This window comes from Calliopsis andreniformis, chromosome 12, assembly GCF_051401765.1.
Source record: "Calliopsis andreniformis isolate RMS-2024a chromosome 12, iyCalAndr_principal, whole genome shotgun sequence".
In the NCBI taxonomy this organism is placed as follows: domain Eukaryota; kingdom Metazoa; phylum Arthropoda; class Insecta; order Hymenoptera; family Andrenidae; genus Calliopsis; species Calliopsis andreniformis.
The window spans coordinates 10,465,999-10,479,895 of record NC_135073.1 but is presented as its reverse complement, the minus strand read 5'-3'; the positions used below and the strand labels follow the sequence as shown (position 1 = coordinate 10,479,895).

At 37.0% G+C, this 13,897-nt stretch overlaps 1 protein-coding gene across 1 annotated transcript in view; it reads right to left on the bottom strand.

The window, feature by feature from the left end:
* Positions 1 to 475: 475 nt before the first annotated feature.
* The window catches only part of LOC143185865 (uncharacterized), a 264,291-nt gene continuing 250,869 nt past the window's right edge, over positions 476 to 13,897 (bottom strand). Inside the window, exons 7-9 of the mRNA XM_076389155.1 lie at positions 2,316 to 2,558; positions 1,174 to 1,405; positions 476 to 855 (exon numbers count right to left, since the gene is read on the bottom strand). Coding sequence (XP_076245270.1) covers positions 627 to 855; positions 1,174 to 1,405; positions 2,316 to 2,558 — 704 coding nt within the window. The 3' untranslated portion in view covers positions 476 to 626. The remainder of the gene's footprint in view (positions 856 to 1,173; positions 1,406 to 2,315; positions 2,559 to 13,897) is intronic.

The window sequence follows — 13,897 nt, the reverse complement described above, 5'->3', positions numbered from 1 at the left end:
AGATTTCAATCGAAACGCCTCGAATCCTCAGCACCGAAGACATTGTATATACAACGACCAGGTTTCGTTCTCCAGCTCGATATCTCTGACCGCCTGTTCACTTCCGATTTCAGGCACAGGCACGCGTGAAAATAATTTACGACAAATGTCGCGCCTGTCCACCTCCAACACCTCCACAGTCAAACATAATTGATTCCTACCTCGCAAATTGAATTCCCTCGAATCTACTGTGCCACATTCGGTATCGATGTCTCGCAATAAATTTTACGTTGTCAAAGTATGTGATACAGATTCGAAATTCGTAGTGGATGCTACATACGTTTTGTCTCGCTTTGGAAAACAGAAGAGGAAGTATAGTAAACGAAACTGAAGCGTAGAACGTCACCATCACGTGCTCGTTTCCGGTACCAGCGAGAAAGGGATGCCCCTCGACTTCCGCTCGACGAAGGAACGATTGATCGACGATTATCGTGGCTCGAACGTAGCTTACAGCGGCTTCGCTACGTCAGGCGTGCCCTTAGAAAATCGGTCTCTGTCGATTAAAAGCAGTACTTCCGCGTGCTCACTTCCGGTACCGGGCTCAAGGACGGGGGTCGTCCCTCGCGCGGGACAACCCCTTCCTCCTGTCAGCCGTAGTAGTAGCTTTTCGTGTTCAGGCTCCGTGGGTTCTCCTGGCGCAGGATCGTGTGCAGGCTGTCGGTGCCGACCATGTGGTTGCCCAGGTCCACCCTGACGCCTGGCTGAGCAGCGTGGTGACCTGGCGTATGGTGAATCGTGGTGGGGGACAGTGGTATCCTCGTGTCTGCGTAGTAGCGATCGCCGTGGAGTCTCTCTGCCAACTGGGTCTCTGGAATCCTGTGGAAGAAACTGGAATTAGGGGGATGCTTAGAGTAGTGTTCGTGTCTCATGAGAAGTGCCTTGATAAAAGAGTCTAAAATTGTGTAAAACTAAAATAAATTATAGTTTGAAGATGCTTCAGGAAGTATAAAGGCTGCTATTAATATTTTGGATTCATATCACAGTAGGAATGAATAGTGATATCTTGGGAAGCAACTTTCAGTGAAGCTATGGACTCGATGTATACAAGTACGTCTAGCCTTGCATACGAGAAAATGGTAATTAAAAACTTTAGTAATGGGGACGTAAGATAATTGTCAGTGTCAATGTACAAACCTAGTGTCCTGCATGGGAACTGGCACAGGAGTTGTGAGATCGATATCGGCGTCGATTTCTGAGATGTCGTCGGTGAATCCATTTGGGAGTGCTTCGTTATTTGCGTGGAATTTCGCATCTCTTTTGGCACGATGGCGGCTGACTAGGAGACGTCCAATCACCAGACCCAGAAAAATTAGAATACCGGCTGTGACCGATACTATGATGTAGAGGTAGAACTTTTCTTGGTTCTCTGTGTAGAAGAAACAGATGAGTGAGACTTAGTTAGCAACTATTCAGTTTTCGTAAGGATGCATCAGTTAAAACTGGGGCACTCTGGGATTCACGACAGCGTCTAATCGCATGCAGAACTACCAGAAAGTCTTGCCACTGGGACAAATGCAATGCCAAACACAGTGCTCAATAGTTTTGATTGCAAACCTTGGAAACTAATCGCGTTTCGAGTCAAATAATTGGATTCTACTGTTTCAATATTCATTTCATTAATTTTCTACGTAAACAAAATTCAACAGAATTATTGATCTGTCCTCCCACTGCTCAATAAATTCATTTACTATTTTACTCTCTATCACTTAACAGTTCTGAGACACTGTAATACCACTACTCGCTAAATAACCCTACGATGTTACCAACAATAAATACAGAAGATTTCTGCCTAATCCTCAGTAAACAAGTTATTAATTGTAGTCAACATACCGACTGTCAATAAATTCCCAACAGTTAATAAGAGAGAATTTTTCCCTTACCGACAATCTGCACACAAAATCATAAACTAGATATATAAAAGAATCTTTGTTATCCAATGCATCTTCGTGGCCTGGGTTCAAGGGTTACTCAACAAGTTGCAAAAACTGTATACTGAAATAGTAAATTTAGATTTTAAAAAATGACTGTCACATGAACACAGGACTCAAACTTATCTCAAATTCATCTCAAATTTCTGAATCGGTAAATCAGTCAACTTCAGCTACAAAAACTCATAGGATAATAGGAACACTCTTTCTTCTCTGACCTCTCGCAGAGTCCCTACTGTCGGTAAAAGACGGTCAACATGAACCGTGGGAACTCAGGGAACCCCTCGAGGGTGCAACTTACCGACTGGTCGAGGGTTGTTACGAGAAAGGTTCGGTTACAGTACTTACTCGAGATGAACGAATAGGCATTGATCCATTCATTGATATATCCGACAACGACACGATCCTCCTCGGGAACGGCGTAGACTACCGTCGTGCAATTAATTGACGACATCGTACTGGTGGGAGAGTCCCTAGCAATGTCAGCCACGTTGTTGCCGAACATTATCATCCCTTGTGAAACCGTGGGCGTTAGGGGCGAGTCTTTCGCTCCTACGCCGACTGATTTAAAGCCATTCGAACGCGTGTCCACTGTGTAGACGCGAGAAACAATTGAATTGAAGAGACTGACAACGTGTGAGATGTAGTTGTGATAGTTTGTGGCTTAATAGTAGGGATGGGAACGATCTAATTGTCTGAGATATAATTTGGCAGGAAGTATTGTCTTTCGCAGGGCCATGTCAATTCTTAAGATAACACTACTGAGACAGTTCGTTTGAGAGCCAGACTAATTTGTCCATTTTTTTCAAAACTGAGTTTTTTACAAGATCATACTTTTTCCTTATTTTTGTAGAATAACAGGAATTTAGTTAAGTTATGTTATAAGTGAACGAAATTTAATAGTACAAACTGTTTCAAATACTATTTGTTTTTCAGCTCTCCTAAAAAATAACAAGAAGAGATTTGGGTCACGTTGACTCTCAGGTACAGAGTTCTAATTGAGTAACTTGGAAAAAAGTTGATCTTGTAAATGGATACTGTTATTAGGTGCTTGAAAAATTGAAATATTTTTTCAGAGAAAATAGAAACTGATCTAGTAGAGCATGAAGTAAGATCGAAATTTTTCATATACCATTTCAATTTCATTCCTAGCTCCTTTGAAAAATGCAGAAAGTTTCAAAGCTGAAACATATCTTGTAGGAAAATATATGGTACTGTATACCTGCATGTGCAGTATTGAGTATTGACCTTATTGAGCGATACAGTTATCCAAGTGAGTTTACTATCTCATACCCTTATGTAATTCGAGCTATAAGTTAAGTCTACTTCCAGAATAAATTGGAATAAGTTACAATAAACTTTGGAAAAAGTATGGAAACATAAATTACAAGAATTACACATCGTCCTGCGAAATACACTTCTCTGTTTTCATTCCTCTTTGAAAGTATCAAATAACTACTAAAGTTAGGATAACGATAGTCGACTATTTAAGGCCATTTCTTCCACTAAAAATTGCATTAAATAAAATTTCTACTGTACAGTTTCATTTTTAAATGCACAAAATAAAGTTATTAATCTGGGAAAGAAAAGAGTTGTCGTAAATGAACCGATCCCATCGCTACTTCACCGTATTTACGATGAAACAAAATGCAGGGGAGTGAGAACGTGATGCACAGACAGGTGCCGACGACTCACACTGACCATACACCGTCCCGTTATTTACAAAGAAGCAAAGATCGAGCTGATTATTTTACAGACGATAGTGACGAACTTGAGAAACGTAAGTGTAACGTGTCACTCGACAAATTTCACGTTAATGGCGTAAAAGGTTTATATTTACAGCTTGTTAACTGGATACACTTTGCCCGTGTCACGTACACGAAAGGTAATCGGAGCGCTGTTAATTTATTTTACAGACAGTGTACTGCTGCCAAGGCGACGGTGAATTATTCGAAGCCACATTATACACAAACTATGGAAGATAGAACGATACGTGATCCTCCACCAAATTGCAGTCGTGTCATTATTGTACAGTTGCGATTAATGCGAGGTAGAGAAGTGCTGTGTAAGTGATAGAGCGTGTGAAGAGTATCCGATTAAAGAGGGAATATTAGACGAACTTAAAAATACACTTCAAATGAAAAGGCATAAAACGATTTCAAAATCAGTCGATTAATATCATTGATTAAATTATTACTTCTGTAGAGGAAGTTGTTCTGTATGTAGTTTATTATTAATATAATTGTATAGAATCTCAAAAGAGTTTCATTTAAATACAATTACCATAAAGGTTATTCTCTTCTCATTACTTATTTTCTTAGTATTATTAAATTCAGGGTGCAAGGTACACTCTTCCATCTTTCTAAATAAAATAAAAAATCGATATAGAGCACTTTCCCTATTATGCCACCGAACTATTTTTAACACAATTATCCTCTCAGAAAGTTTCATCAAACTACATCCCTTTGTTTCTGAAATTCAGGATAAAAGGCACACTCTTCTACTTTCCCAAAGAAAGTGAAAAATTGAATATTTCATGCCCCCTCTACATCTAAAAAAAGATATTTCCAACGCTAAGCCACACTCTGATCCCTCCTATTTTTCGAAGGCTTATTCCTCAAAGCGAGGTGAAATTCGAAGTCTGGATTAATAGTTGGCAAAGTACAGAGGCTTCCTTTTGAAATAATGGAGGGTACGAGGATGGAATGGGGGCGGACGTTCGGTGGAAAAACTGGCGACATGTCGTTCGTCCCTGTGTTTTTCACGGATCGATGGATCCGTAAAGGGGATATCGATGCTCCGTACTTTCGACAGGCTGGAAGCTCAGACGGGCCACGGGCGGATATTTTTCAGGCTGGTGTCGCGACGGTTGCATGCCGATGGCTATGGAAATTCAAAGTTCGTGTATTACACGCCGGCGCGGAGCTTTGTCACTCGTGATGCTGGAATACGTGAACTACGTGGCGTAATCGGTATGCATTGTGGCTGCTCCCGCATAGAACTTCCACGAAAACGTCTATCTCTGGCTTGGCGAACTTCGTGAATCGAAGGACTCGATCCATCCAGGGTGATTTTACGCGAGTGCCGATGCAGTTTGGATTCTGACGATGGAACTTCAATTTACACGTTTGCGGATTTTTATGCTTGGAATCGCGATATTTGCAGGGGAATCTGATTTGGAAAATGAAAGGGGAGAATGAAAGCTTGTTAGCATATTGGAAGTATGCAGTAAAAATAATATTTTGAGTGCAGTTTGTTGCACAACAAAGTAGTTGTACGAGATTTGTGGAAAAATTTCAAGAACACTCCTTCACGTAAATTTCAAGTGCACTGGTCAGAAAAATTTTGAGCAAAATCACTTGAAAAATTTATTATTCAAGTATTAAATTCCTCTTTAGTTAAATTTAAAATAGTAAATTATTGAATTTGTTCTATACGTAATACTTTGTGTATCTCTCGCTTGAAATATCTTGAATTATCTTCCACGATAAAATTTGAACGATCCATAAACACGAATCTTCAAAATTAACTAATTATAAGTAGAGAAATATAAACTCACGAATTTCGAAACGATGACTCTATTTACTTCAGATACGAAACAGAGACGCGCTTTCGTGGTTTTCTGCAGAAGCTCTTTCCAGACACTGATCTGCATGAGCAGAACCGCTTTGCGGCGCAATACTGCCGACGCGATGGAATTTCCATGAGAATCAGCAAATTAAGTATCACGAAATTGGGATCCAAGCTCGACGCAGTATAGGAATATAAAACGTGTGTAGTTTTTAAATTGTCAGAACAAATGAATTTTTTTAGTCTTCTGTTTTTAATATAGGAGGGACCGTTTTAAACGGAATTAAAAAATTACGCTCTTTCTTGTTTTATTTCTGTTTCATTTTTAATTGACAAATAAAATTGTTGAATGTTAAATTCTTTTTAGGAAAAAATATATCTTACTGTTCTGAAAATTTAGAGAATGGTAACAATTTTGAAAATAATTTTTTCATATTTTTTTAACGTACATAACTCATGTATAATAATATTTTTCTAGTGTTTATTATTACTAGTTTATTTAAATACTTTTTTGTCTCTGAGTATATTAGGGATAGTAAAATTAAATACCCGTATATAGAACATTTTTTTAAATAGGAATTCAATCGATTAAGAATTTTTCCATTGCCCTATCTATTATAAAATGACGATTAAAAGAAGGCTAACTAATTAGACCTCAATCAACTTTTCCGTGGTGAAAGCTACTCCAAGTATTTCCGTTGGACTCTTGACAAGAATGAAGAAAACTCCCTCACAGGAGATTTCCAAGATAAAGTTTAAGGAAGTTAACGAACCTTTGCAGTTCTACGTTATTTAAGGCGGAATTTAAACAGTCGAACCAGCAGCTACGTTGACTTCATCAAAATTTGCATTAATTAATAATCAGATAATTCTGTGGAATTTAAAGATTTTCAATTATTTTGGAGGATAATCGAAATTCTGTTCGTCTATATCATTTTTGATTATCGGCATTCAAATAATTATGACGTGACGCGGGAATTATAAATATTGATGAAATTTCTCAGACTATATCTACACGATTAAAGGAATTTATGCCTGATATACGCGTAGTATTATTTTTCAGACTCGTTTTCATTGCAAACCACAAGCTACAAAATACAAATAATTGTGGAATACAATTTCTAAAAATGGGGAACTGCAAATAGGATATTCAAGAACATTTCAAAAGACAAGAGTCGTTTTCCATATTTTACACGATCAACAAAATTTTAAAATATCATGGAAAATGAATTCATCCTCTTTTTTAAACTGATTGCACTAATCAATTGTTACCTTTCATATTTCAGAAACTAATTGCCAGCTTAATCAAAAATTTTGCAATAACTAATACTAACATTTGATACAAAATTGAGCTCCAAAATAATGGGACCAAAAACAGTCGAGTTTTAGGGTCACTCTTCACTCGCACAAAGTGCATTACATAATTACTATTTCTTCGTCAATAATTGATTTCCCTCGAAATACCGAGGCGTTCGAAATACCGTACCTCGATCGACTTTTAATTAAAGACAACTTCCCCAAGATCGATTTCCTCCGTCGTTTTTGCCTCGCAGGAGCATTAAACAGATCGGTGGCTCAGTTTCCTCGGCGAAAATTCAACACGACAGCGACGGCGCGCTTGAAACTATCCTAGCCAGCGAACTCTAGGCAAACATTTAAAATGCGAACGCTATCAGCGCGCAGCGCGATTTGCACAGCCGATCAGATAATGCTGGTGTTTGAGGCTGTATGCTCAAATATTTAATTACGTAATCGAGTTCCCGCTGATAATAGAGCATCGGGTCTGGAGTTTTTAGGCAATCGATGTAATTTCACTTTGTGCTTCGAACGGACAGGAAAATTTACTCAGGCATTTTAGCTTCGTTTTCTTCGACTCTTTCTTTCGTTGGCAACTGTCGTTTTGGATGCTTGAAGCAGATATCGATTTTCATAGTTGTGCTAGTTTTTATGATGAAGGATACATTAGTGCTTTAGGGTCATTCTATGGGAAATAGAACACTTTTTGGTGTAATATCTCTGATCTTGTTCGAATTTGGATATGTTGTAATCTTTAGAGATTTTTAAATAAACGTGTCCCGTGAAATGAAAAACATTGTTAAAGAATAACAGCATATCGATCGAGGTTTAAAAGTAGGGTCTAGAAAAGAAAGTCTTTCCAATATTTAATTCGATTTTGGTAAAGAAAACTGATCCTAGTCTGTGTGCTCAGAAGAGCGCAAAAGTACGAATCCTTAACTTAAGAAAGATGCACTCCAATTACTTCCTCCTTGAAGAGCCAATTTTTCAGAAACATTAGCATACAATTCTCGGCAATTACCCAAGACAGACAAAAGAAGACTGAAATTTCAACAAGTCAACGGAAGGAGGTCTGCACAGCTCTCGATGGCATTCGAGAGCGTTCCAGTTAATTATTTCGACGGTCGAAAGAACCCAACGGACACGATTTCATCGAGTGTTCATTCAACGATGAAAATTTAATCGATCTAGTGTCCTGTTCCTGTTTTCTATTCTCATAAAATGGTTATTTACGTGCAGAGAGGATCATGTCACATTGACATTCTTTCCTCGCTGTATCAGTAAACGTTCTTCTCTTTTTTCCATTTAATTATAGAATAATTTCCTATCAAACTAAGAAGCTGGAAAATGGTAAGTATTCGAGCGACACCCATGCGACGTGCAATTCTCAACGCACATGCAGATGCATCCATGCACGCGATCGAGCAACGTGCAGCAGAATATTATGTACCTGCTGGAGCGATATTTAGCGAGTATCGAGGGGCTAAATGTAACAAAAAAGAATTGGTCCAACGAAAGGGAATTACTACAACGTATCGCGTGAATACTTTAGCTCGGCTTGAGCGCTCAGGAATATTTTTGTTGAATTGGCGATGTTTCATTTGCCCTCTCACTGAAACTCACAGTGGTATAATATTTTAACGAGACATTACAGTCGATGTTGCATTTTGAGTATTTAGCGTTCACGTATGAAAACGTATTGATTTAATGATGCTTGTCCTGGAGTTCGCCAAATATCGAGATGACTGGTTGCGGGGAGGGAAATACATGCAAACATGCAACTGCTCTGCTTGTCTGCACTGGTACATGAATGTACGCGCATGTAGCGTACTGTACGATGAGTTAAGATTTCATTGTTAGTTAATTAACATGTTCACTAATGCCATTACATATACGTGGCGTGCTAATTCTGTTTTGGGAGAATATCTTGTAATAAGTTACATGTACATGTAACGTCGTGGGAACAGATTTTATTTTATAATTATGTGAACAAGTGAAGCCTGTTTTTTTGTTCATAAAAATGTAATTTTGTCACTTTTTGTACAGAAATACAGAAAAGAAAACGTGATATGTGGTACTACTCTTTTGGAATTTACCATGGTGGTGTATGTGTTAATACTGAGGAGAAGAAATTATGTAACACTAATGATGAAATGTCCTAGACTGTTATATTTTATTTAGAATTTTTCTTCTCTGGAGATCACTAGTATTTCCTTCTTTTAGAGGTATCTTTTAGTGTAAAAAGCATTTTTCTTTTGCATTATTTTAAAAAAGTACAATCTTAAAATTTTTTCGAATTCCTAACATTAACTAATCAGGTTTTCTGAAATGTCTGACACGATACCCGATAATCTACTTAACATATCGACTTCAAATTTTGTGTACACCCTCATTGCACGTGTCACTTAAAAAGATCGACAGTTAAATATCAAAATACCGCCACGTTTTTGATACTGTATTTTTTCTTTTAATCTTAGATTTGTAACAGTCAAACTCATCTAAACTGAAAATATTTTCTGAACTTTCTCTTCAGCCATGACAAGACACTTTTCTCGAAGGTATAAGAATGCCGATTTCACAGTAGAAAAATTTCTTACAAACGATTGACTTTAGCATTCAAGACAATTGAATCTTTTGAAATATTTAAATGCATTTCAAGAAATCCTCCTATGCAAATGGCAAAAAGCCAGAAATAGCCGGTTCTGAAAAAACTTTAAAATGACTTCGAAATAGTCTTGAAACGATATCAAGCATGAAACGCTAGAACCAAAGTATTAAAGTTTCACAGTTTAACGCAAGGTAAATGGATTCCTTTCATCCATCCATCCACGGTAAATTTTATTTCATCATTTGTGAGCGTCAACTGCCGCTTTCAAACAGGCTAGTTTACCGAAAGAAATTTACGGTTTAATGGACTCCCCTTTTCAGGATAGATTCCTGTTAATGCGCACAGATATCGATGACAGTACCATCTGTATTGGTGTGTTGTCGTATTGACGATTGTTCCGTCACAGATTGGTCTATCGTCCAACGATCCGCTATCAATACACAGGACACTATGGACCCAATCTAATCCTGATTAGATCCATAGGTATCGGTTTGGAAATCCCGCTAGCTCGTCGCATAGACTTGTTAAAGCAAAATGTTACCGACGTGCAGAATTTCCCTGATGAAACAACTACAGTTTATTAAAATATATTTACCCCTTAATATTAGGCTGTATCAGTTAATATTAACAGTTTTGTTCCGTTATTGAATTTATGCAAGATTTTATGGAGCTTGTTCCAAATGATCACTATTGTTCCTTTATTGAAAATTAATTAAGTTTATGTCATGTTCATTAATATAGAGCTTTAAACAACAGGCTCACAGAATTAATACTCAACGCCTGTCTACTAAAGTTGCAGTTAATTTTCCATATCTGACAAGAATTAACATTCCACATTTTTTTACAAGCATGTACGATATTGAAGTACAATTTGTATTTTATTTGATTTAAATACTGTTCAATATTGACTAGATATTTACCTAAATATTAATGAATTTTATATACGATGTTTGTATATACGATGTGTTATGAATTTGAAATGCTTAGCATTTATGTACTATTTCCGAAAAAACCTTTCGTTTGTCCTGTTTTCCATACTCTTGTATTGCAAATACATAATACAAATCGTTACTGATGAAAATCGGAGGCTGCGTTGCCTGTAACGAGATAACACAGCATTAAAATTCAATTGTTTTAGAGCAGAGCAGTGGAATCGTTGCAATTCTGCCGTTTTAAATATGCATCCTGCATCATACAGAAGCCTTGTTACCGAAAATTGCGTCGATGATAACAGCGTGATGATAAAACATTAATTTCCTATTTCGTTTCTCGGTAGCGAGATCCTAATAACAATATTTTGCAACAGTGCTCCTCGCTCAGCAAAAGAATCTGAGTTATGGGGGAGTTCTCTAGCAACTTCGTGAAGTTTAGAAACAGGCTTGACCTTTATTACAACAATATGCAACCTCCGCCTCGGGGCTCGGAAACTTCCGTCCGACGTTTCAGAATTCAGTTACCGACATCGCGCTGCTTGCTTAATAACTTCCATTTTTGTTAAATATCTCCCGTCATCGACGTAATGGAGACGGTACTATCTCGTTAGGAGTCCTGCCAGGACAGATTGAGAAGAAAATTTGACAAAGCAGTGCAAGCTTACTGGGGAATGAGATCGTCACAATTGAAGTCCTTCAGGTGATGGAAATTCGAAAAGAGGAAAAGCGAAGTATAACTCCACGATTTCTTGAAACTCAAAGAAGAATAGATTTTTTTCAGAAGATTAAGTAGTTATTTAATTCCTAATTACTTGCATACTTTCCTTGCAGACGTTTCGTTCTGACTAATTCTAAAATTGATTTTATGGTTAATTGATCTTATTCTTAAAAGTCTGAATGTTATTCAATAATGTACAGAATGTTTGATAAGAAGTGTCAGAAATTTTGGAAAGGGATTCTATATTCGAAAATAAGAGGAAAATCAGGAATAACATAGACACGTTTATGTCTTCGTTTTGAAGTTATTAGTTGTTGAGAGAACTCCTAAGCTGAAATGTGTCTGACTTGGGACTCATTCTACTGTCACTGTATATTAACCGAGTCAGGTGTCGCGATGTCTAACTCGAGGATGTGTTCTATTGATTTAACTAAGTCAGACGAACTACACTGAAATCATGTTTTACCCTATGGAGTACGCCCTCATTTGTATGACAAAAAATTAACTTAGAAAAATCATTACTTATGCTATAGTTAGCCTTTAACAATAACTAATACTTCATAAATGAGGCTACAAACGTAATTTCGTCATTCTTTATTTTTGTTCTATTATTGTATAATACATAGAGTCACTCCCTAAAAATCAGTGGGACTTTACGTGAATGATTCATGGCTAAACTCATTTTATTCATTCCAAATTAGATTTTATCAAAGATAAGGTAACGCAGTGAATAGCGTTCACAGTATTAGTTGGTAGATGGAATGATACCTGACACGACAGACAGAGGAACAATGCGTGGAAATTTGGCGGATGACGTTTGACTAATCGGAATTAGATTACACGTGCTGCATATTAGTATACTCGGGTGACTAACGTCAAACTGGTTATCGATAGTTCAATCTTGAATGGAATACAGAGATGAGTCGTAATTGTCTGTGGACTTCATTACAACGGGGATCTGTGTATTAACGCAAGCTAGTAACTCGATATAAATGTTACTTAAATTTAGCTTGGTATAGCTGAATTGAACATTTTAATGTATAAAATAAATAATGTTATTGCTTTCAATAACACAATATTCTATTTATTCGTCTCTGATTTTATGAATTTTATGTAAAGTATAAAAATACCAAAGTCAACCTAAAAGGGTCACTCCAAAATTATTCAAAATTAAATTTACAAATCGAAATTCCCCAAAAATACAGACCTTAATATATTGCGAAGCAAAGAATTTCATTTAACGATTCAATAGACGATTTGATATTAAACTCTCATGAAAGAGTTTTATTCCCAAAAATTCTAGTCACCTGAAGAATTTCCATTACCACGAAACTTCATTCAATGATGAAAAAATATTTCTGAAATTTTCCATTGGACATGCTTCCCATACAATTCCTTAAAAATTGAACGAAGCCGATAACGTAGTTTCCAGGTATCTGCAGGGAGGATAGCGAAGTTCTCGAACCAGCGAATTAAGACAGGAGGAGCAAATAGAAACGTTAACACTTTGCGAAACGATCCGACGCGACAAATGTAATAATTGGAACAGCGAAATATAATGCAGGAACTTGTTGGTATTCTTCGCAGATATTCGACCGTGTTTCCGCGCGGTGTCGTAAAGTTCGTCGACGATCACAAGCCCCGACCATGAGGATGCAGGAATTCTAGCCTGAGGGGCTTGAAAGTTTGCCCAACTGCATCAGCCAGCTCGGTAGACATTGACACTACGACAGCTGTCCGATAATTGCTTCTTCATCGATTTAACTTGATTCGCGCCAGACTATACACCTCCAAAGGTATTTCCATCGATATTCGTGTCGCAGGAATGCTTAACGTTTTAATAGATTCCTGGCGGGGAATTATAATGTCTCATTTATTCAATTGCTTTGGCGGATCCTTGCTGGGGTCTAGCTGTAAAAAGTGTACAGGATCTTGAGGAAGTATTCGTACACCATGCACGTACTACTTTAATTCTTCTGCGGTGTTCGGGTGAATTTCACCCCTAACAACTTCAATTTTCAGTGCTTTTTTGATAGGAATTCAATTCACATAAAATTCGAGTTTTAGTCGTCGTACATGAAATACCTTGCAGTATTTTAGGAAATAAAAACGAATTGAATTGATCTTATATGTGAGAGTTCCTTAAACAGTGTACAGGAGATGAATTGCAATAACTTTACTGAAATAGATGCTAGATTTTTATAATGAAACATGTTAAGATTTTTTATGTTATTCTCATTCGAAATGGAATATTTTCGCAAACGATGGTACGGTTAGAATTTTTTTTTTTTTAATACTTTTCTATGCATTTGTGATTCGTGCATTAGTTATTTTTTTAAGGAAATAAATTCTGTGATGGAAACTGACGAGATTTGTATAGTGTTCAGTAATCTCCCACTAATATCCAGAGATATTTTTGGTTGATTACTGCTTTACAAAGATTGATTGAATTTTTTAACGCCCCAAAAAGATAGCTATCTTTAAAACCCTGCAGAGCTTTTATGTTTGCAGGATCTGGAATTTTTTACACTCTCCCAAATTCTTGATCCTTCATTCACCGTTGCTGGATTGTATTTTTACTTTATTTATTCACAGCCCTACTTTTTTCTGCTAAAATTTTTCTGTTCTTTCTGGTTTCGTCGGAAAGCATCTGGTTGCTTCATATTGGATTTTTTGTTTCTACTTTCGTGCCTCGTTTTTAGCGTGTATTTTCTATTGAAAGGAAAGACAATTCACACGTCCCTATAAAATATCGTATAAAAGTATTAATATTTCTCAGTAATACAAAATTATACAATTAAATAGA